Here is a 25410-nt window from a genome sequence, read left to right as displayed (position 1 = left end):
CCAAGTGAAAGCCATTTTCTGATTCCAAGACTTCATAATCTAAAAATAGCTGGTGCATGTTCAGGTCAGTAATACGAAGAGGTAATGATTTGATGGGATTAAGACTTCTGTTCTCACATTTGGCAGTAGCTACACAAGCAAACTACCCGGTGCCTAAAGGGTTTTTGACGGGATGCTTCAATAATTCTAATAAAGAACAATTAAGCTTTTTCTTCCCAATTCCTCAAATATTTTTTTTATAAAAAGATGTGAGGGCATTATTGCATTTTTCTACTCATGTAGTGACAGATAAAATTCTCAGTTATAGAGATAGAGAATCCTTCAGGATTAAGAATGTTCTACGATAGTTGTCTCCTTGGTCTCAGCAGTACAGAAACAGCTGGGTTTTTCCTTCTTTCTCATGCTTGACCGGAAGGTCTGCGTTTTTAATCTCAGAGGTATTATTTATGTGCTTGAGTCATTCTCATCTTTTTTAGCAAATGAAAGCTGTTTTCTCAGGACCAAGCTGCACACTCTGCTTCAACCTCAAAGGGCAGTTACCATTTACTTCTCTGCTCTGCAGAAGCTGCAGGCAGGAAGAAGGCACTAAACCCTTTCTGCTTGCCAAACCTTCCAGTTTTTGATCTAAATTCTGAAATGTGTGTGGAGGAAAGAGCTCTTCCAGCAAACTGCAAGAGAAGACTGAAACACAGAAAAGGATGTAGTGTTTTCTACTGCCCCTCTTTTCTCTGACCCCAATAATCTCTTTCTTGTCTTAGCTGCAGACCAGGAGGACTGTTGAGGCTTGGGAAATGCTGAGTAGAGTGTTTGCTTTTTGGCTTTCCTCCAAGCAAAGGGATGGATCTTTCTTTCTTACCAAATTCTACCCTGGCAAGAAGAGACTCATGACTTGAGGAGCTGGATGGCAGCTGAAATTCTGTATCTGGCCAACACAGAGAAACCAATGTAGACAAATAAAGCATTCAGCCACCAAACTTGCCTTGGAAGAGTTATTTCAAAGGCAGGTTGAAGCAAACCCCAGAAAGACTGTTGTGTAGTTTTACCTATTTGATTTTAGAGGCACACTGGGTAGGGTTGTGGTTATATTCTCATTCAGTGGTGAAAAAAATACAAGCATAAAAGGTTTATAAGCCTGTTAATCAGAAACACCCACCTATTTCTTTATGTTGCCACCCTACTTAAACGATAAGAGAGTCAGTTTAGTCTAGTGGCTAAGATGCCAGGCCAGAAACTGGGAGACTGTGAGTTGTAGTTCTACCTTAGGCATGAAAGTTGGCTGGGTGACATTGGGCCAATCACTCTCTCAGCCCAACTCACCTCACAGATTGATGTTTGGGGAACATAGGAGGGAGGAAGGAATATTAGATATGTTCACTGCCTTGAGTTGTTATAAAAATAATAAACAGGCAGAATATAAAATAAATAATGAACCCCCTTGAATTCAAAGGAATGAATGTCATCCATCACCCTAAACAGTAATGCGGTTGACATGGTTTTGGTTCACTACATTACACAAATCAGGTCAATTGTGATTGCTTAGCGTGAATGTGAACCAGATCAGGATGATAACAACTTAGCATGCAGAGAGACAAGCTACATTTGTTTAGAAGCAATGGGAACAGAAAGAACACCAGTCTTCTGGCTCCCACTCTGAACCAGCACCCAGAGCCTTACTTGCTGCAGGGGCTAGAGGAGGAGTAATTTAAAAGACTGGAGATGGTAATTCTTCAAATCTATTTCTGCAGTTGTGCCTTTAGCGCAGCAGCCAACAGTGTGATCTAGGCTCCAAATGTCCAAAGCAAAAAACATTTCAAACATCTTTATAGTGACCTCAGTGGCAAGACAGGGTGTAATTACAAGCCTGCTGTATTCCTGGAAAAGAAAACAGCTTACATTTCTATAGAGCATTTGTAAATAATTATTTGTAACTATGAAGCTAAATTTTAAAATGGTCAGATTCCAGGCAAGGCTAGTCAGTTTTCATAAAATCTCTGTAATCAAATCTTTAAAACCAATACCAATGAAATAATTTACAGCAACATTTTCTTCCAGGTGAACTTGCTTTGTGATGTTTGCATGGCTATATCCATGTTATTTTCTTGGCAATATACTGAAATGGTTTGTCTCTTTCCAAAATTGGATGAATGGATCGCTGAATGGTTGATTGGATGGATGGATGGAGAGATAGGAAGAACTTAGCCTTCCAGTCTAGCCTACAACCCAGGAACCTCCTGGTGATATGACCGTGCTTGGCATTTTCTTCTGAGGTAGGTAAAATGAGGACCCAGATTGTTGGGGCAATAAGCTGACTTTGTAATAATGCCGCTTGGGGGGGGGCGAAAGCCCTAATAAGCAGGCATATACATAGAATGAAGGCTATTGCTAAGCACATTGATTTGTGCTTTAGAATTGTGAGCCGCCCTGAGTCTTCGGAGAAGGGCGGGATATAAATGGAATTAAATAAATTTTCTTGAAATCAGTGTAGGTTGGACAGATGCTTCACCTGAGTAGCTGTCATGTGGTTTTACAGTGTTTATTCAAAGAATGAATGTGACAAAAGGAAAGATGTACAACTTATTTACTACAGGTTTAGCATTGCAATCCTAAACACATCTTTGTTTTGCTTTGGTTTGTGCCTCTGAGTCACTTTTTTGACCCCTGGTGACTGCCTGGATTGCCTAGGGCTGAGGGAAAGTGACTAGCCTAAAGTCACCTAGCTGACTTTGGGCCTAAATAGGGACTAGTACTCAAAGTTTCCTGCTCTTTGCCTGATGCCTTAACCACTGCAGCAATTATAACAATTATTTGCTTGGGTTCACATAATACTTTGAACAACACATCAACAACATTGGTTGGGTTTGCACAATACATTGGTCAGAAACAAGCCAACCACATATTAGTTTAGCCCATTTTGTTGATATATCCATTCAATTTATACAATGGTACTAATTTGTTGAGGGCCAGTTTGGTATTGTGGTTAAGGCATCAGACTAGAAACTGAGAGACTCTGAATTCCAGTCCCACCTGAGACATGGAAGTTTACTGGATGACTCTCTCCAGTCACTGTCTCTTAGCCATGTATGTATGTATGTATGTATGTATGTATGTATGTATGTATGTATTTAATATGGCATACAGAATACAGCATTAACCATTTTTATTTTTGGTACTCATGCTACTTCTTCTTGCTGGGAGATCCTTGTGATGTCTAGCATCCCAGAATGTATAGACTATTTAGCCATAACAAAGTCACATTGTCCAGGGTGCACCACAAGGGGACTAGTTTACATTGCACCCCTTTCTTAGCCCTAGGAAGAATGCAGTGGCAAAGCACTGTTGAAAAACCTTGGGAAATCCAGGCAGTTTTTGAGAATCAGGCATGATTGAACAGAAGAAAAAATAATATTTTTTTATGCAGTTAAAACATTAGGGACATTTATATATCATGCTAAGCCATACCATTAAATTGAACTTGTCATCCTAATCCAGGCTCTGATTGAGATGACTGAGTAGGAAACTTAAGCTTAAAGAAGGTAATTCAGGATACTGAACTTCAGTCGTTCATATAATTCATTCCAATATAAACCTCACAACTTATTTCAAGACGGTATTTCACTTAAAATAATTTGCACAAATCAGATTCTGTAGAGTTGAGAAGTACATTTTAACTACAGCTCAAATTAGAGGGTTATCTTCAAAAGAAACTTTGACAAAATTCCAAATGCTTGTAAATGAAGCCACTTAAATGATTTCTTGCAAAGTGTCTAAAGTGTCTGTGGGTGCTAAATATTTTTTCCAGCCACTTTACATATTAGCTAAAGAATTCCTGTTCAGTTCTGAATATAATTTAACACTTGTTTCTTACTTTTGATCCTGTATTCGCCCCAATTACATCCTTATTGAATACTTTCAGACAAACTAAACCGCACGTTTGTTGGAATCAGAATGTTTATTTTTTAAAGTACCGGTACTCTTCTGCTTCCTCATCTGTCAGGTTTTTTTTAGCGTGATCATTTATATTTGAAAAATAACTTTGTTTTATAAACTTACAATATGTTTTAACTTTCTATTATTGATTGCTAGATTAGGATGCTTCTTTTTGTAGAATTTGTTTATGGTCTCTATTTGGATCAAAATCTCTGGAGAGAAAGAGAGAGAGAGAGGCTGTTGGTAGATTTGATGGAAACACCATCTGTGGCATCTTAGCCATAACATACAAATTTAGGAAACTGTATTATCTGAGAGTTAAACTACAAAACATAAAAAATATGCTAGCAGATTTAAGACTCTAAGCTTTTTTTTAAGTCACAGCCATAGACAAGGGGTCTGTGACCTCTGTGAGAATTATTGGATTTTAAGTGATTGTGATACTCGCATTGATAAGTCTTCTGGTTTTTTTTACATGTATTTCACTCAATTTGATCTTTGCATTTTAGATTAACTTGGGTGTTAAATAACTGGATTTTAATTAAACTCAAATTCCATTTGCAGGTTTAGGATTTTATCTTGTCCAAATATTGATTGGAATGGTCTGATAGGGAAGGTTTTAATCAGAAAATGAATACTTGTCCTGTCCCAGGTCATACACACAATGATGAGTAATTACAAGAAGCTTTGCTTAGGTTTTAATAACTACGATAGGGCTTGTGGGTAAATAGACAGAGCACCAGAGCACTAAATCCCTAGACAGCCCACATGTAACGAGTTCCAAATAGTCAGAGTCCAAAGTAATTTGTGTGGGTGGGGGGGAGGGAATGTGCACAGAAACACACAGAGGCCATGGTCTGAAACTTCCGTAGTCCAAATGTGGGTTATCAGCTGGCTGGGTTCTAAAAAGAAAATATTTCTCAGTCATCATGTTCAGGAGGTAAATGCACAGAGTTCTAGCAAGTGAAGCAGTTTTCCCCAACAGACCTGCTGGGCAGCGATGGCTCTTCAGTGGAATGCCCTCATCATCTACAAAGCCCTCCAGATCTCCTCTGTTCTCCTCTGCAACAGAGCCCTACATGCTCTAGAGGAGGACTTGGATCCAGCCCCTTATCTTCTGCTGCCTCCAGTTGACTTGGGATGTTTCTCATCCGCATCAGCCTCAAGTGCCAAACTGCCAGGCTCCTCTTGAAGCCAGTTTTTGCTCAGGGCATTTAAAGCAGCTTCTTCTCTGTATGTGAACTAGCCATCCCAATACAAAAATACAAAACAAAATAGTAGGAAAATAAGGGGAGAGAAGGGAAGGGAAAAGTGGGGGGAAATGGAAAAAAGAAAGAAAAGATTTTGACTTCAGACTCCCTTTGATGCAGTAGAATAAGAATGACATCAAATCACTCTTTGTTTAATGGGTTCAGTGTCTGAAATAGACATGTTTGTATTAGACTATTAAATAAAATGATTGAAAAATCAGAACTGGCCAAGAATTCTTCTATTTCTTTCACTTTTTAATATGAATATTCAAAGTGCTTCTGGTTTTCTTTTAATATTGTTTTTGGCTTTCTGTCATTGTTTTGCCACATTAAAATGTGGCCATGAAGTCTGTAGATTCAAATACGTACAATGAACACCACAAATGAGATAGAAGCTGAAAGCATTTATTAAGTAAAGCAAATAACAAAAACAATGTGAACTGTAAAACTTAATATAAACAGGCAAGGTAGTAAAGCAAGACATGGTAATGTTCAAAGAACAAAATTGCATACCGCTTTGGCAGCTGCTGGCTACAGACGTTTCCCCAGCTCTGCCTAACATATAGCAGAGTTTTTAGGATGGTCTATGCTGAAGCTCATCCCTGGGAGGAATTTACCAACTTATATAGCATTTTGTTACAATTATGCACACTTCTTATTATGCACATTTGTTATTCAAACGTCTTGCTTACTGTTTTTCAAGTTCATGTGAAATCATGAGTTTTCAAAAGGGTCGCCGCTGGAGGAAGACAAAGGATGACTCCAACCAGACATGACTTATAGTGCTATTAAGGTGGTGGTAAGAGCGGCAAAGCAGCATTATTTCTTTGCGCTTATTGTGTCCTCAGATTGTCGCCTGGTAGCCCGGTTCCAGATCACCTGATCCCTCCAGTGGTAACGCTTATCACGGGTTGAAAAGCCCTCATCTAATGTTTGCTGGAAATCCATGGGCTTTAAGTTGAATGTAAAGATTTGATTTGTTATATAAATAGAAAGCCCTTTAGAAAAACGTGCACTTAAAACAAACCTCTGAATGTCTGTGCACAAGCTGTGACTCTGGTAATTCTTTATTTTCCTGCTGCCCAAGAGACCACAGCGAATAAGGAAAACTGATCCTATGCTACTTCTCTTTTTTTTAAAAAAAATGACTCAATAAGCAAGCCCAATTTCAGATGTAGCTTGGAAATGGAGAGAGAGAGAAAAGAGATAATGGACTCAATGAATTGATCATTTACAGCTGATTGTTTTCCCCTCACATAATTGACCAAGCACTGCAAGTTTTACTGAGACTGGAAAGGAGAAAGATCTCCTGAAGTATTGATGGTATAAACCAGACATGTCAAACACAAGGCCCGGGGGCCGGATCCGGCCCACGAAGTAGTTTCATGTGGCCCGCAAAGCCATCCTGGAAACAGTGAGGGAATGGCCCCCACTGCCTTGGCCCTGGCCCAGAGACCCTCCTTCTGCCAGAGACCCTCAGATCTGTCCCACTCCTGCCCAGGGTCCCATAGGCACCCTTCATGCGAACGATGTAGAGCTGGCCACGCCCACCCAATAGGCCACGCCCACCCTGACCATACCCACCCGGCCCCCTGAGGGCAACCGCAATGGTGATGCGGCCCTCAATGAAATTGAGTTTGACACCCCTGGTATAAACCCTGAAGCAGTTGTAAGGCATTAAGGCTGTTTCACTAAAGGCATGTAGGCAGATTCAGTGTTTGCTGTGAGGACTTCTCAAGTCAGTGGTCCTCTGCCTCCACCTTTCACTCATTCTCCTCTGTGCCAACAGATTTATTGAGTCTAAGAGACTAGTGGTAGAGGCATCCCTGTAGCTGCCCAGCTTGCCATACAGTGCTGAATTCTTAAAAGTGAAACAAAAATAACACGCCAGGCTTGTGCATTGGGGAAACTTTTGCTGAGATAAGTTACGTTTTGCTCTGAAATAGGAGTGAATTCTCATAATAGTGAGTGGACAAGTGCCAAATATTTTTGCCAACTAGAATTTCCTGCATGTTTGCAGCGACTTACAAGTTTCTGCAGCATCTAATATAGCATTGCTAACTTTGGGACAATGGCATTACAGTTATCCAGACATATTTCTTTTTGTAGCATTAAACCATTAGAATGTGCCTAATAATAATTTTAGCTTAGTCATGTTGTATTTCTGGAAGTGAACAAAACTGAACATGTAGGACTTCTGAGAAGGCATAGGACTATGCTATAAGATAACATAAAAGCACAATTTTTCTAGGAGCAAGTTGAATGCCACGTTTCTTGGCCAGAAAATTTGACACAGTGCACTCTCCATAAGCTGTGATCATATGATAAACTAGTACTATCATATGACTGTGAAGGTAGAAGATAATATATTGAGACTGTTCTTTATTGTGTACCTACAAAAAAGAAAAAAAAATGGAACTCTATTGCAATATATAACTACTTGTTTGCAAAGGATTGCTTTAAATAGTGCCGAATCAGTCATTTTACCTCCTTAGTGGTAGTTGGAAAGTTGCAGTCCTACAACTTGTCTACCACATGTTTTATTTTCTGTGCAAATCAGTCTTTGCAACACTGTGATCAGAACTGAATTGTAATTGCAACAGATCCAGCTAGTTTAAATCTATATTTCCCATGGTTTCATATACAGTAAAAGTTTAACAGTTCTGGAAGAGAATAATGAATCTGTCGCTTAACTAATTGTAGACTATTCCATCCAATACTTTTTCAGTTTGGTTCAGTAGGATAAAAGTGCTTTGTAGAGAGGAATCTCAGCAGTGATTACCAGCTCAATATTTTACTTGCATTTATTTAATCCACACTACTTTATACTGCTTCCTTCACCCAAGAAATAGAATGTGGAATGTCCAATTAAATAATGGGCCAAATCAGGAAGGCATACAAAAAGAGAAAGACATACAAAAGAGAGGTTGTTGCAATACTGTTACATAGTCTGGGCATGTTCAAGTTTATTCTGATTACAGCAAAAGAAACTAAATTTCTAGATACCATAAATGACTATGTGTTAGAACCATATGTGTCATAGTGGGTGGGTGGACAAATGACAAAACATGCATCACAATGCAAATTCCACTCCTTAAATATTTGTGCCTGACATCATGATATGTTTCTCCATTTTAACTATTTCATGATTAGCAACGGATGCCTATTCTGAACAGTTTTGGAAGAACTGACTATGGAGAGGTAACTCTATACTTAATCCCATGGAGTGACTGTGATCTGGCGTGAGATGTAACTGTGCAAAATAAAAAACTGCCAGCTGAGCTCACTATAGTAATTTAAGTAAAAGGGAAATTTCTAAAAAAAAATGTGAGGCCTGTTTTTTTAACAAAAAAATGCTGAAAGGAAATAGCAAAATGCCAAATCTCCTCATAATGCCTGAAGGTTATTACAGTAATTGATGCTCAATTAGAATGTAAGAAAAGATTAATTAAATCAGGGATGAGGCTGGCATGGCTTTCTAATAGTAAGGAAGCTGTAAAAGGGGGGGGGAAAGGCTCACTTCAAGAGATGACAAAGGAGTGAAAGAATGTTGAAGGAGGATGGATATATTGTACTTGTGGATGGAATTTGGAAATTTGCTGAAAAGCTTAATGAATTCTTTGAATTCATTTTACTGCATTTGTCTTTAAATCTCCCCTACTGTAGAAGATACAAGACAGATATCTGGACCTATTCTAACTTTTCTAAGGAGAGAAAGGAAAAGTATATCTTGAAAGACTATATAATAATAAATTGGGGCATCCACCCCAAAATTCATAAAACCCAGTGTGAACTTATAGCAATATTGCTAGCAATTTTTAATATTAATTCTAGCAATAATATGTACTCGGGTTCAGTTCCAGAGACTTGAAAAGTAGCCAAGGTGACAACAGTTTTTAAAAAGGAATCCAGGAAAGATCTGGGAAATTTTAGAACAAGGTCCACTGAATTGTCTGTATATTGTCATAGAGTTGAAAAATTGTAGAAGAGGGCAATCAAATACTTCTTATGGCAATAGGCAGGCGTTAAATGATCACTGAAATCAGAGGCTCCGAACAATATTCCTGTGAGCACAGGCTACAAGATGTGGGACTCTTTAGCTTTGGAAAAAAGGGAGGGGGAGGGGGACCATTAAAATGTATAAAATCATGCATAATGTTGAGAAAGTAATGAGAGAGTTTCTTTCTCAAAACTCTAGGGCTGGTAACTGTCCAATGATTTTATCAGAAAAAACTTTTAAGACAGACAAAAGCAAGCAAAGTATTAATCTGCAATATTCATTACAATGTGATGCGATGGCTATTATCTTGAAAGGAGTTTGAATAAAGTCATGAAGGATAGGTCTATCACAGGCTTACTTGGGTTGGGGACAGCAGAGGATTTAATGGAAGAGAGGTTTTGTCTCCCTTGCCTTCTTATAAGCAACCCTCACGCTGCTGGTTGGCCGCTATGAGAAGCAAAATAATGGGCCTTGACCTGTTCCAATAGGGCTTTCCTTAGGCACATTAGTTTGAGCCTTTGTCTCTTAGCAGAAACATTTTTTCATGTAAAATATAATTGTTTTAGGTTCTGTCAGCATAATAATAGTTTAGTTTTATACCAGAAATCTGTTCCCTTTTTAAAATACCACTAAATGTGTTGCTATCCACAGAAGGAATTAATGAAGCAAATTGCTAAGTTTTTGTTACCAGCTGAGAGTTTTTTTGTATTGTGTAATCTTATATAATAAAATACAAATCATACAGTGATGATATTTTGCTAATTATTCCTTTCTTAGACCAGTAATTTTCAAACTCTGTTCTTAGAAAATTACAGCTTTTTCTGACTCTTTATTTCTAATTAGTTGGGATGATGCTTGAATGAATTTCCAGATGAAAACGTGACTTCTTTTGCATTTCAGTTTGGCTGTATTGAATTGAATTCAACATGTTGAATTAAAGTGCTGCTTCTTGTCCCATCTTGATTTGCCCCTAATCAAGCTAATATCAAACATGTGAAAAATGCTTCATATTTGGCTATTAGAGTCCAGCCAGATTGATGGAAAAAAACGATATTCTTTAGATTGGAGTTTTAACAACAAGCATAACCCCCCATTCTTCGGAGCCCAGTCCCAGTTCAGTTACTGATTAATTAACCATTTCCCCATTCATCCTTAATCTTTTTTTTAAAATTTAAAAATATGAGCATATGACAATGCAACTCTCTGAAGTCTCTCAAATGCACTCAAAATAGCTAACTGATCATTTATAATCTCTATATAATAAGAGAAAATGGATCAAGCACATTATTTCTGCCCCCTATCCAGGTCTATTTGCCTTGTATAAATCTGCTGTACTTGGGCTTTTAGGACTCTCCCTAAAATTTAGTGCATTTTTTTTTACATTTAAAGCAGTTGTATTTGGATCATGGGGTCCTTGATGCTCTCTGAGCTTGGTTGTTTTGCAGACATTTCATTACCCAACTACATAATATCAACAGTGCATCATTAACAACTATCATCACTATTTGGATTTTTTTTATTGTATACAATGTCCAGAGTATTCAGTGAGATGGATAGCTATAATATGTGATAATAAACAAACACCCTGGATTAAAACATAATTTGCATTGATTCAATGACATTGCTTAGTGCCTATCCTATTTAAGCTGTGGCCTTCATAAGGCCATACTAAGCTAACTTGGGGACAGGAACATTTCAGATGTGATTTATAATATAGCATTGGTGTTTAAAAGAAAAAAAATGCCATCCATTGGGGAAAAATGCCTTCTGCACATCAAACTTTTTATTAATGTTCTTAGACCCATACATTCAGTGAAAGGATGCATCTCTTTCTAGTATTATAGCTGCACCTAGAAAAGTGAAATCATTTCTTGCAATACTGGAAGGATAACTGCAACAGCAGTTTCTTACTAGTATAACCATAAACTTGCCTACACAGGTCATTTCCCCCCCCCCCCTGTAAATTGCCTCTAAAGGGAAGGAAGAAATCTATCACTGTATTGTGGTGAAAGCTAAAGTAGATTTTAATTGTGCTCTGTGGTCTAGGATGAACACATTTAGAACTGGCTTCATCAAGTCTCTCACTGATTAAAAAAAAGCTGGGGGGAGTTATATGATTGGTATGAAGACAGCACAGTAATTTCAGTGGTGGGATTCAAATATGTGAACAACCGGTTCTCTGTGTGGATGCTGCTTCCGGAAGTTCATTCTGGGCCTGGGCAACAAAAAATTACCGGTAGCTACTGGTTATGCCGAAGTGGTGCGAACCGGCTGAGTCTCACCACTGAGTAATTTCCATTTAGACAAAAACTCTTAAGGTTTTAGAATCAGGTTTTAACATTTTGTTTCAGGGCTTGGTTGTCCTGTGTATATGTACTGTCATTGATGCTAAAGTATTTCTAGTTCACTTTCTAAATACTCATATGTTAACTGGAACCTTCACATTTTTCCAAATTTAGTGATACAATTCTTCTAAAAGTGTGTTTTATAAGAACAAGATATGTATTTTAGAAACAAAATGTATATAATGGCATTTTAAGTATGACTTTTCTGAGTTTAAAAATACAGTAAAAACAATAATATAGGATTGACTTATAATTGAACATACATTAATCTGATCTGAAAATCGATTGATTATCAATTCCTGAATTAAATGTATATCATTCTTTGAAAAAAGAGATTACCTGAGAGAATGTTGGCTTTATTTCAAATGTTTGGACTTGCAAAACATTTAGAGAAATGCTATTCCTCCCCCCCAAAAAAACAACCTTGAAGGTTGTTTAAATGCAGAAAAAATAATGAATTTTAGTGATGAGGTTTTTCATGATTTTTTTTCTGTCCTTAATTATGCTGTTTTGTAATTGAAAATCTTTCCCACACTCTAGGAAAAGTTTATAGTTTAAAACTACTTATTTTTTCATCTAGTTCCATTTATATTGAATCCAAAGAGACTCTCAATGTAACATTAAAGTTATTTTAATTTTGAAAGAGCTCTCTTTCTGGAGTATTCAGCTGAAATGCTTTCTCTTATTCCTTTTGGCTCCATCCATCTAATTGTAGCTGGCTCAACTGTTGTTTGCTATATAGATATAATGGTAAAATATGGTCAGTATTAAATTAAAAGTGACACAACATTTTAATTTATTGTTTTTAAAATTATAGTGGAGAAAATTTAGAGTAACAAACCACTTCATTATTGTTTCTGAGAAAACTTTATGGACAACTAGGAACTGAGCTCACCTTGAAGAAGATTTTATTTAATCTCTAGCTCTAAACAGCATTGTCAAATATTTGCTTTCTTTTCCTGTACCTTTCTGGAATAATGCAAATTATGGACTGGTCAAGGAGCGGGATAAAGGTATGATATGAGATATACTATTTTTAAAGTGATGTTGTTCAGTACTCCGTTTTAACTGGGAAAAAGTTATATAGTAGCATAAAATTTTCCATATGGCAATTATTGTGGAAAATATTCCACAATATTGTGGAAAATTGGGTGTGTGTGTGTGTGTGTTCCCTGTCCAAGCTTTCTGTCCAACCCAATCTCTTTTGAATCAATCCCCTGCTACAGAAAGAATCTCAGAAGCTCATCCTTCACCCACCAGTCCTGAAAATAAGCTCCCTCTAAGTGCCCTTCTGAGCTATTAGAGGTCTTCGTGGGCTCTCAATTCCTGCTAACAAAATGAATGGCAGCTGTGGCCAAGAATTTCTTTTCATACGTATATCTTGTTGATAATTGTGCCCATTGCTGGTTTGGGTATGTGTGTGTCCAACTCCATTCATGACTTGGTCACCTCTCAGTTAGGCTTTTGGGATGCAGTATGCAAGGGGCTGCCCTTGAAGACCACCTAGAGTAGGCATGTCAAACTTGTGACGTCGCGCGACGTATCACGACTTTTTCCCCATTGCCGGCAATGGGGTGGGCGCAGTTTTAGTATGATGCATCCGGCCCGTGGGCCAGCAGTTTGACATGCCTCATCTAGAAGCTGCAACTTCTGGTCCAAAATATAGCAGCCCAAGCAATTATGGATGGACTTTGTTACACTCATGTAACACCACTACTTTGGCTCACAGTAAGTTTCCGGATACAATTCAAGATACTATTATCTATAAAACACTAAATGGCATTGCTTATTTGTAGGACCATCTGTTTCCAATTAACTCAAATTACCCCATGAGATCCAGTAAACTAGTCATACTTTAGTTCCTTCTACAAAACAGTGTAACCTGGCAAGACCCAGGAGTATTCTTTCCTTTTTGTAGCATCTGTTCTATAGAACAGCATTCCCCCAAGATTTAGATGGCCCTGACTCTATTAACTTTCCCTAAAGCCCTGACAACCTGATTCTTATCCTAGGCATTGAGCCAAAGCTTTGACTGAGCCAGTTCAGAAAAGAAAGACTGTAAGGAAGATGAGATGGTTAACCATGGTTATTCTAGATCTAGATGTTTGTTGTGTTTTGTTTTGTTTTGTTTTAGTTGTTTTGCTTTTATGTTTCTAACCAATTGTGAGCTGCCTAAAGTCAGGTTTTGCAAGTTGGATGGTCAATAAATAAATATTTTAGCTGCATGGAGGTGTCTGGCTTGTTTCTTCATTTTATGATAAGGTAAGCTTGTTTTGTAAACCAACTGAATTTTAGTTCTCCGTTTGCCTCCTGAAGGCTGATGAAAAGAAAGATAAGAGGTTGAAATGTGGTGGGGAAATGCTGCATGTTGAGAATAATTATGTGGAGTGGATTTCTCTGAGAGCAGGAAAGGCTGTGTCTTCTTATCTTTGATTTTTGAAAACTGGTGTTTGCTGGACAGCTTTCAGAAGATCTGCATGATATTCAGGACCGTGCAAGACAAGACCATCTTGTACAACTTGTCCTTCTCCTTAAAACATGTGAGAGAGGCAGGTTGTCACATGGTGGGTGGAAAAGGAAAAGGACTCTGCATGTCTTCAGAGCCTCTTTTATAATACCCTTGATATATGCAGAATCCCTCCAATTTAAGAGTACCTTTGATTCCATCTCTAGAGAAACCTTAATTCTTAAGGCTTCTTCTATAAATAAATGCTTACCTACAATCCTCATGCAAACACACAAAGATTCAATTTGTAGAGACACCTTACACATTGTATTTCAGCTCAGGGAGTGTTTAAGCAGGCCTGTTTCCTTGCTGTTCAGCATTTACATTAATTCCTTACCAGATTTCATGTTATGAACTCTCAACCTTCTAACATACCTTAAAACAAATTTATTAATATTATTTTATGTAGAAGGCACAGATCCTTTCCCGGTGCTATTTTTGACACTCCTCAAAATCCCTTCACCAGATGGCGTCCAAAAGTGTTGAATGTTTGTGGAGGGTTTGGAACAGCAATTGTGATTTTTGTTGGAGGTTGAAAGGAGAAAGAGTTGTGGAAGTGTTGGGAGTGGTGGAAGATCTGATTCTGGCCATTTGGAAGTGGACTGTGACTCATGTGAGCAGAGGCTGAGGAGGCAGCAATAATGGGAAGCAAATGGTAGATGAGAAGCTGATGCAGAGACCAGCACAGCGAGTTTTACAGACCAAACCAACATAGTGAAGCTTGCAGTTCAGTGTATTTTGGCCTAGTGTGGTGGGGATGTGGCAACAGCTTTACTGGCTGTTCTGTTTGGACTCTACTAGTCACTTGGGCAGTGTTTGGACTGCTTCTTGGGTTTCCAAGGAGCTCCAGGAAGATGAAGCACTTGGAGAACACCTAGAATTTCATTAGAGAAAGCCAATGATTAAGAAAAAGCCTATATTAAGGATTATATGGTGGTGATAAGAGGAGTGAAATGTAGCTATTTCTCTCATTTTATTGTGTCCTTAGATAAGCATCTTGTGGCCCTAGCCAAAAGTGACTAAGTCCTGGTTGGAGAAGGAGGAGCTGCAGGATCACTTGCAAGGCTGTTTTAAGGGATATTCTAGCTATCCAATGGCTTGGATTCTGTAGAGAACAATATGAGAATAAACAGTAGTGATTGCCTTCTTGCCAGAAGAGGATGGTCCTACCTGTCCTGAATGACTCAATAGCCATGGACAATTTTCATTGCTGGACCTAACAACCCTCAAAATTTTTCATCAAGTTTTAGGGAAATGATAATCAGGCTATGGCTTCAGAGAGCTCTGGAGGAAATGGATTATCTTTTTCGGTCAGGGTTTAGTCTGGGACATAATAGTGAGATAGCATTGATCATACTTGTTGATGACTGGCAGAGCTGAGACAGTGGCGTGCTACCACTCTTGTTCTCATTGACCTATCGGTGCCTTTTAGTAGGAATGTTTGCAGGGAGGGGGAAACTTGAAAATGCTAACTTAAGCATTCCAGTATAATTTAGGTACTACGGTTTTAGAAACAGAAAACTTGAGGTGGTACCCTCTTGGAAGCCAAGATCTATTTTTACATTTGGGATGATAATTTTGTGCCATAAGGCTGTCCTTAAAAAAACAGCGGTCATCAAAGTAAATAGGAAAAGGCAATAATGAAAGAGTGTGCCCCAGAAAAAGATTCGTTGTTGGCAAAACGTGATTGCTTTAAATAGTTGAGTATACCCCTAGAGCTGAAATTGTTTTACCACATGACTCAAGGGGTTACTGGGATCCTTCTCCATCTGTGATCTTCTAAGAAGAGAGGGCAGAGCCTTGTGGGTTTTGGTTTAGATTGACCTCGGGGAGCATAAACTGAATTTTGAATTTTAGATCACCCCCTAAAATATTGTCTTTTAGAATGTGCTTTTTTGTTTTGTTGAAGCCGTGGCCTCTTAATAATTTCCAATGAAATGTTTATTTAAAAGGTTTTATCTTCGTTCTTACTGAAATAAAACCTGCTGATTGAAAATGAGCCTCTGTTTTTTTAATAGGCAAGTAAAGTTTTTCCTGCATGCTTTAATCCTACACACTGCTACCATTATTTAAGGTTAAACCTTAACTGACCTAGCTTACCCAAGGTTAAAAATAACTAGAAATTCAATAAACCTTTTTTTCCTGGAAGGAAAAAAAAGGATGCCAGCTGCTGATGTTTTAGAGTTGTGATCCTTTATGCTCTTCCCAATTGAACCGAATACGATTGGATGGTAAACAATTAAAATAACAGTGTATTTTTATCTCTCCCCCCAAGCCTCAGGTGATGGAATCTGAAAGAAGTAATAATAGTAACACAATCTGTTTTCTAGTTAAAATAAAAACCTGTGGCCCGTTGAGGCTCAAGTACGGACATATTGAATGTCACATTGGGACATGGTCAAAGGAGGATTTCATTTGATGGTCTACCACAGGCCCTTCATTCCTTGGAGTGCAGAACTATGAAACGTACAAGCATGTGCTTTATAATAAGCAGTGTGGCTTACTAAGGAAAGCACTGTGTTGGCACTTTCCCTCAGTCCCAAATATTATTACCGTTGACATAGGTAGGCTAGCAAAGGTAAAACGGCCTTAAAGGAAAATTCTTCCCAGAATAGTTCCTTGGCAGGACAACCTGTCCTGCTTTGCAGAGCGTGGCCAGCACAATATGGCCTGTGTTGTCTTTTTGGTGCATCCAGTACTAATGCCAGTGGGCACACTGTCCAAAGTGAAATTTGAGCAAATGAATTGAAGTTGGGCAGGGTTTCAAGATGTAGGCATCACAGTAGTTGCATGATTCCTGGCCATTCCCATGAAATATCTGTATAATATTTTTGTAGCTTGTGTGCCCAAATCTATAAAAGCCCTGTCCCTTCTGACACTTCCAGTTGTTTTAATTCTGTTTGGACATAGGTGGTGTGAGAAGAAGGATCAAAAGTCACCTGACTTTTGAGGAGTTTGGACTTTTTGTTTAATTGAAGAAGAGGGTACTCAGCAAAAGTAACTACACTTGATATTAAAATAAGGCTGCAGTATAAAATTGATCCCATCAATATCAGTAAGGCTACCCTGACTATAGAGTGGATATGACTTTCGCCCACAAATTGTTAAACCAGCAGGAAGAGTCTAATCAGAATTTAGCGTCCTCTGCAGCAAACCCAAATGATGACATATATGCAGTGAATCTCATATATGCTTTCATTATGTAGTCTTAAGGCCCAGGTTCTGATAGGATTGTATAAATTGCAGCATACTGTGATATCGTCATGAATTGTTCCGCCAGCAGATACCCAGCATTGGGATTATCATGTGGGTGAGGACTTTCATCTTCAACCTCTTCTGAGGTGGCAATCTAGATGGAAATGGACCTAGATTGGTCTACCATGAACTTCCTTCCAGATGAGAGTCCATGAATAGTTCCTTTTTGAGTTTGTTCAGAATACTCTCATAGATCTTTTTTTTTCCTTTGCCGTGGGCAGTGTTTCTAGAAGGGTCAACAATGTTTTGTGAGATACCTTCCCATATCACAGAGTCCTTCAGTAGAAATATCATTGTTTTTCAATGGTTGAATTTAGTTATCATGAGGGTTCTGTGTTTTTTTTTAATTTGGAGGAAATAATTTTAGACCTTTCCTGTAATTCATGATAAAAATCCTAGATATTTGGGCTTAAGCACCATTTGTTGTGTATTTTATTTTTAAATTGGTGTAACTGAAACATTTGCATTTAATAGGGTAAAGTTTAACCCAGACCCAAGTAACGTTGTTTTAACTATGTACCATCTCTATTTCAAAATAACTTTATCATTCATTCATTCATTCATTCATTCATTCATTCATTCATTCATTCATTTATTTATTTATTTATTTATTTATTTATTTATTTATTTATTTATTTATTTAGATTTGTATACCGCCCTTTCCCGAAGGACTCAGGGCGGTTTACAGGGTAATTAAAACAAGAAATACAAAAGTTAAAAACGATTAAAAAAATTACAACAGTCCCTGAAAAAGTAAAAGCCCCCAATTAAAATTAAAATTAAATTAAAATCATATGAGGCAGAAATTAAATTTTTACATTTAGATTTTCTAATTCACATTGTCAACACAGTATGAATTCACCTTAGGGAAGCAAGTGTAAAAATGGGGCAGGGGGGAATAAACCACTCTGAACATAAGTTGGAATTTCTGCTCAGATCCAACAAGGAATATTCTTAGTTTATGGGGGCACACTGTGAGGAAAAGAAGTGTTGCTTGATTTAAAAGAATCAGACCGTAGCAATACTTCCCAAATTATAAAACACGAAGAGTACAGTAGCTGTAAATGTTATGAGTTTATTGCACTAGAAATTTTTCAAATAACTATTGCTGGAAAATGGAGTGGCAAAAACTAGGTTTCATTTAGACATTCCAAACTATGACAATAAAAGACCTTGCACTTGGAAGCAGGAGGCCCTTTGCTTGGACTTTCCTAGGTAAATAGGCCATTGGAATCAGAACTGGAAATAGTTTTAAGCAGCAGGAGCTCTGCAAATGCAACATTTCAGACATGTTGGAAAATTACTGGGAGTAATTTCCAGTTTAGTTTGCACCTGGCACACTCCCAGTCAATCCCTATATATATGCCGATCGGTGCTCATCTCCGTTTCAAAGCCAAAGAGCCAGCGCTTGTCCGAGGACGTCTCCGTGGTCATGTGGCCGGCATGACTAGACGCCAAAGGCGCACGGAACGCTGTTACCTTCCCACCGTAGTGGTCCCTATTTTTCTACTTGCATTTTTACGTGCTTTCGAACTGCTAGGTTGGCAGAAGCTGGGACGAGTAACAGGCGCTCACTCTGTTATGCGGCACTCGGGATTCGACCCGCCAAACTGCCGACCTTCTGATCGACAAGCTCAGCGTCCTAACCCACTGAGCCACCGCGTCCCTTATATATATATATATATATATATATATATATATATATATATATATATATATATATATATATATATATATATATATGTATATGTGTATGTGTATGTGTATGTGTATGTGTATGTGTATGTGTATGTGTATGTGTATGTGTATGTGTATATGTATATGTATATGTATATGTATATACATACATACATACATATATATATATATATATACAGTATATATATATATATATATATATATATATATATATATATATATATATATATATATATATATATATATATATATAGTTGATTCAGTAAAGATCAGCAAGCATTAAAAAATTAACTAGTGAAAAATGAGACAAAAGACAGGCAAAAACACACAGAGAGAAACATGAACAGACTACAATTTATTCTGTTTCTCTGTTTATCTAGATAGGTAGGTAGGTAGGTAGGTAGGTAGATAGATAGATAGATAGATAGATAGATAGATAGATAGATAGATAGATAGATAGATAGACAGACAGACAGACAGACAGACAGACACTAATGGTCAACAGCATCAAAATGGCACCAACAGAAGATGGAAGGTTTGCCTCTTTTTATGTATGTGTGATATGTGCAATGCATTTTAAAAGGGGGTGAGACATCATTTCCTGCTTACGGCTCCCATGTTGTTGTCTTTGACTACCATTATGGATGCCCCTAATTGGCAGGGACTTGACATTTCACTAAAGAATCTTATTCCCAATTAATTAGGCATAGAATTACAGTCACAATATTCCAGTAGATAAAAGTCTGGGATAAAGGCATAGACACTGTTATTGAGGATATGTTTATTAAAGGCCATCTACTTTCCTGTTTTTAATTCTCCTATATGAGTTTTGTAGATTATGTGTTAGTGGCTCAATGTTTCCTAATTTTTAATTCATTTATTTAATCTTAGTAATACAACCGTAGACAACTACTTTGAATCTTGAATTTATATGTATATACCATGCTTACTGAAATCTATTTTCTCTCTGGAACAATATTTTCTTATGCAACCACTGAAAAAATAATCTTGCAGAACGTGTACATTAGTTGCTCATGCGTAATAACCAGCAAGCGGATTTGGTTGAACTCACAAATAAGGAACCAGTTGTTCAATTCTAGAGACAAAGAGTACAATATTTATATTCTAAAGTTCTAAAACTCTATCACAAATTTGCATCAGAAATGTTACTGAATCACTCTTTGTGTAGGCAGTACTAATCTAGTAATTATTTTAGCATTTAATTTCTAAGGACATGCAGTTCTATGTTGGTTTTTGGGGTTATTGGGACATTTATTTATGTATCACATTTCTATGTTTCTCCTTTTTTAAAAAGCTACTATCTCTGGGATGGCTCACATTAGTTAAAAAAATGACAACCATGTGTAAAGTTAGCTCAAATGCTGTTTCTCTTTTGCAAAACTTCTCTGGGAGGGGATATCTTTCAGTAGGAAAGAGGCCAGAGTGTCTTAACTGAAGGCTTAACTGTCTTGTTACCTTATCTGTTTTTCCTTGGAACTACTTGTGATATTTTCTTGATCATCCTTTGCAGGATTCTCTTCTCATAATTAACAAGAAAAAAACAGTTTTTAGAATAGCATACCTGCAACATTTAGTTTAGTAGTAATTTTAGGATTTGCAGCTAGGGACAGCTAGCTGTTCAAAAGGCCCAGAATAATAGCAGCGTAGATTAATGTCTGCTTACAAAAAATGTGTGATCCTCAGACCTAGAGGACTGATTTGAGTGTGGACAAGCAAGAGAGAAGAAATGAAGCAGCTCTTAAATAATTTTAAAATTCCAAGTACAAGCCCACACTGTGTTTCTTGCTTTCTCCAATGTCTTGAAAATATGAGAAAGACTTAGATCAATTTTTGTTTTGTTATTTCCTGTGGACCTTCTTTGACAATAGAAAAAGGGAAAGGCAATTATTCTTTTTCCTAATAAGAAAAATCTCTGCCCTTAACAGTTACATGGCAACGCACAAAGCTAAGGCTGTAATACTTTAAATAGGAAATAACACAACCCTAGATTTGAAAATACTGTGTGTTCTATTATCTCTTGGCTATTGGCAGGTATGTGGATTTCTTTGTTACCTGCATTACACGAACCAATTTTTTTCTTAACAAATAACATCGGATTTCCTTTCTTCAGCGACCTGGGTGCATTTGATGCTTAGCTGCGATAGTAGTGAAGTAGAAAATACAGTGGCATCCCATAAGGATTAATTTTATTTTAACGGGTTTTATTTATACAGGGATAAATTTAATTTTTTTAAACTTGGTTTTTTAACTTTTGTATTTTGGTTTTTAATTACCCTGTAAACCGCCCTGAGTCCTCCGGGAAAGGGTGGTATATAAATGTAATAAAATAAATAAATAATAAATAAGTTGTAAAATTACTTAGGAATAAAATAGCCATTTTCTCCTTTAAGATATAAGGGGCTTGGAAGTTAAATCCTATGAAGATCATTTACAAGTACAAACATACTTAGCCTGAAGAAGAGAAGACTAAGGGGAGGCATAATAGCAATCTTCTGATGCTTGAGGGGTGTCATAGGGCAGCAACCCTCAACCTTTCGGGTGCCAGTTCTGTGGAGAAAGGTTTTTCCATGCACCGGAGGAGGCCTGGTTTCGTGTGCTGTCTGCATCCCGCGGATGGGGCTTCACTTGTTTGTGCAGCCGGTTGCTGGCATGCTGCGGGCTGGTACTAGCCCAAAGACAGGGAGTTGGGGACCCCTGTCATAGGGAAACAGGTGTGTATTTATTCTCTGTGGTGCTGAAGGGTAGAGCAAGAATCAATGGATACAAGCTTAACTGAGAGAGATCCAAACTCGAAATAAGGATTGTGATATCTATTAAGCAGTGGAACAACCTGCCTCTTGAAGCCATGGGTGCTCGGCCACAGGAGGCTTTTATATAAAGAAAATTTTATCTAGGATGATCTGAGGTTTCTTGCCCTGGCAGGGGTTGGCCTAGCAGACCTTCAGGTCTTATATCATATTTCCATGATATAAGACTTGTTAGTTGATGATCTGTCCCATGTTTCAGTGTTTTGTCAAGCGGAAAGTTGCCCACTAATCTCAGTGATTCAATGGGAAATCGATTTGAGTTTTGCTACATCTAGTTCAGTATTAATAAGCACACCATACTGGGTAATGCTACAATAACTCACCCTCTGATGTAGGGTAATTATTTGAATAGAAATGGATGAGATACTTTTCTCACATTTGCAATTTCCAATATGATCTTGTAATACCAAAATGTGTTTTACATGTGGGGTTTCATAATGTTGAAAAAAATGAGGATCTGTTAGAAAACATATAATCTCTCCATAAGAGGAAATAGGAAAATTTTAAGACCTTCAGATTTTGGAAGAAAGGTTGTAGATAGAACGTGGTCTATTGCCTAGAATGAATGATAGTTGAAAAAGAAGCAAAAGACTACCATATAGAAATAAACTGAAGTGCAGTGGGAATGGATTATTTAAGAAATGTGGTAAAACGGAAAGGAATAAGGTCAGGAATGACTAGAAGTCAAATAGATGTGCAAAATATCCCAAGCACCAAGTTTGCTTTAGTTCCACTGTGGCTGTGTTTGCTATACCTGTTGCTGTCACTTTAGTGTCTCCTTGACTGAAACTCAGATTATCCTAACCCTACAACTATGGAGGAGGAGAAGGAGAAAACTAAGATCTTGTGATTTAATATACATATAATTATTCTCTCTCCCTCTTCCTCTCTCTCCCCCCCTCCTTCCTGTATAAACATAACACACTTTTGTAGAACTTCACGTAATGACAGTGGATTTCAAATTGAAGCTACTATATGTTCAATGACTTTTTATTTCCTTTTTTCTTTGGAACAAAATCCAAGAAGAAATGAGCCACAACATCCATAGAAAATAAGATTGCTTGACCTTTCCCTCCTTTCCTTTCTTGTTTTCTATCTAGTTGTTGCCAATTGTAATGAAAAACAAGCGCCATACTTCAATAATAGTTCTTGTTTCCTCAGCAAGTGGAGGAATCACAAATGTGATTGTGTAATGCTTAAAGGCTTCTGCTTACAATTAGTACTGTAGTGATAATGGAAAAAAGGCATAAATAAAAAAGGCAGCTAAAATAATATCCAAAGGAAGTGAGAGGGAGAATTAAATTGTAACTTCACTTCTTTTACATTGACAGGTAATAAAGTCACATTGTTCTTAAGCTTGCTTATACAGTCAATATGGTGTAGAGGTTAAGGCAACTGGCTAGAAAGTCGCCAGGAGTCAACACTGACTTGTTCTTTGTATATTATTAAGCATGATTGTATATTATTTTGCTAGTATTAAGGTGCATGTATGTTTTGGACATTTAAATAAACCCAAGCCATTTGGGAAATAATAATATACGTGAGTTAAATTTATCAAAGTATATTTTGTCTTTTTAAAAAAAATGGTTATTATTTTGGCAGTACAAAATCAGGAAACTCAGAGTGACAAGTAAAAGGAAGTTGATAGAGCTATCTGTGACCTTCATGCTGCTAACTTCTGCTTGAAAAATTGTTTGGACAACTTTTTACTATATTCAGAATAAAGGAAATGTGAAGTTTTGACAGATTTTTTTTAAAACCGATACACTGTTCCCTTTCCTTTTCAGATTATTCTGCAATGACAACAGCCAGATACAGACCTACTTGGGACTTGGTGCTTGATCCTCTTGTGTTGTGTAAACTTTGCCTTGGGGAGTATCCTGTGGAGCAGATGACAACAATAGCACAATGCCAATGCATCTTCTGTACACTGGTTAGTGAATGTCAAAGAATTCTATGCTTGCATCCATCTAAACTACCATCAAAGTCAACAAGAGTCATGTTTGTGTATCTGTGGGCAAGGTTGTTGTACTGTAGTTGAGGGAGCAGCATTTATGATCATGTACACAAGTATACATTTTTTAGACAAATACCGTAGCAGAAATGCTATTGCCTTGTATATAGGCTATATTTCCTGTATACACTTTTGTTCATCTCTAGTCAAACAAATTAGAAAAGAGAATGAGGATTCTGTCTGTTTAGGGAGGACCCAAAGATTTGTATTAAATGTACTGTAGTTGCATTAAATGTACTGTAAGCTTCATTCCTCTATTTCCTTTTATTTCACACCAAAGTCAGCACAATTTTTTCTTTAGTTATACAACCTAAGGAGATGAAATCTGGAAAATATGATTCCATAGAGTCCTCTCGGTGAAGGGCTTTGTCTCTTAATGGATTTTATTTTTGTCTTAAGATGCTTTTCTTTTCTTTTCTTTTCTTTTCTTAAAAGACATTGTGGTAGAAATACTATCTGTCAAAGCACATTTTAAAAAGTACATTGGATAAGAAGAACAAAATATCAATTAAGGTAGTTGTCATGAAATTATGCATCTCTTATGCTAATTTGAGAAAGTCTACCATTTAATTTTAACGTTTAGATAATCAGTTAAGCAATTAATAATCATTATTTATTTGTTTGTTTGTTTGTTTGTTTATTTATTTATTTATTTATTTATTTATTTATTTATTTATTTATTTATTTTATTGAATTTGTATACCGCCCTATTCCCGTAGGACTCAGGGTGGTTTACAGGGCAGTTGGAACCATGAAATACAAAAAATTAAAATCAAAATCAATTAAAACTAGGCTACTGCTAAGCTTGTAAGCCGCCCTGAGTCTTCGGAGAAGGCCGGGATATAAATGGAATTAAAAATAAAAAAAATAAAAAAATAAAAAATAAAACAATTAAATTAAATTCAAGCCCCAAAAGTAAATCTAAAACCCAATTAAATTAACAACCCCACAGTCTGGACCAAACAGCTCAAAGAGCCAGGTTTTCAGGTCCCGGCGAAATGAGCAAAGGTCGGGGGCAGTCCTAAGTTCCGTGGGTAGTTGGTTCCATAGGGCAGGCGCACCCACAGAGAACACCCTTCCCCTGGGAATAACCCGCCGGCTTTCATTAACCGGCGGTACTTAACTATAAACAAGAAACGCTTGATATTATCTGCCTCCAGGAAATACACCATTCTCCTAAGACTAATACTGAAAGCTTCCTGGGTCAGATAACCAATGTTTAGTTCTAGGCTCTTCTAAATCTAGAAGAATATCAGTTGTAATATCACAGAGTTTTCAGTGTTATGTCAAGAAATATCTGCATCTGCCCTTTGGAACACCATTCCCTTCCAGGATTAGATTGGCCTCATCCATGATAACCTCTCAGAAGTCCCTTAAGACCTGGCTGTTCACCAGGTTAGACGCTCCTGTGAGATATTGTTAATCATTGCGTAGTCTTTCGTGCTTTGTGAGCTTGGTTGTTTGTTTGCAGACCAAGCTCAAAGAGCACCAAGGACTCCACGGTTCAACCATGAGCTACATACAGGTAGTCCTCGAGTTACGACCACGTTTGGAATTTGGGACAACATTAAATGAACTGTCTCAGGT

General features: G+C 37.4%; 1 protein-coding gene across 3 annotated transcripts in view; it reads left to right on the top strand.

Annotated features, from left to right (window-relative positions):
- RNF144A (ring finger protein 144A) overlaps positions 1–25410 on the top strand; it is a 65679-nt gene that overhangs the window by 20431 nt on the left and 19838 nt on the right. For 2 of the 3 annotated variants that reach the window (XM_081314261.1, XM_081314260.1), the window contains exon 1: positions 23602–23742. The exons of the other annotated variant lie outside the window; for it this stretch is intronic. In XM_081314261.1, coding sequence (XP_081170387.1) covers positions 23608–23742 — 135 coding nt within the window. In that variant the 5' untranslated portion in view covers positions 23602–23607. Of the gene's footprint in view, positions 1–23601; positions 23743–25410 lie in introns of those variants that run through there. 3 annotated transcript variants of the gene reach the window in all.

Source organism: Vipera berus (assembly GCF_964194415.1).
Source record: "Vipera berus genome assembly, chromosome: 1".
Lineage (NCBI taxonomy): Eukaryota > Metazoa > Chordata > Lepidosauria > Squamata > Viperidae > Vipera > Vipera berus.
This window is presented reverse-complemented; position numbering and strand designations above follow the sequence as displayed.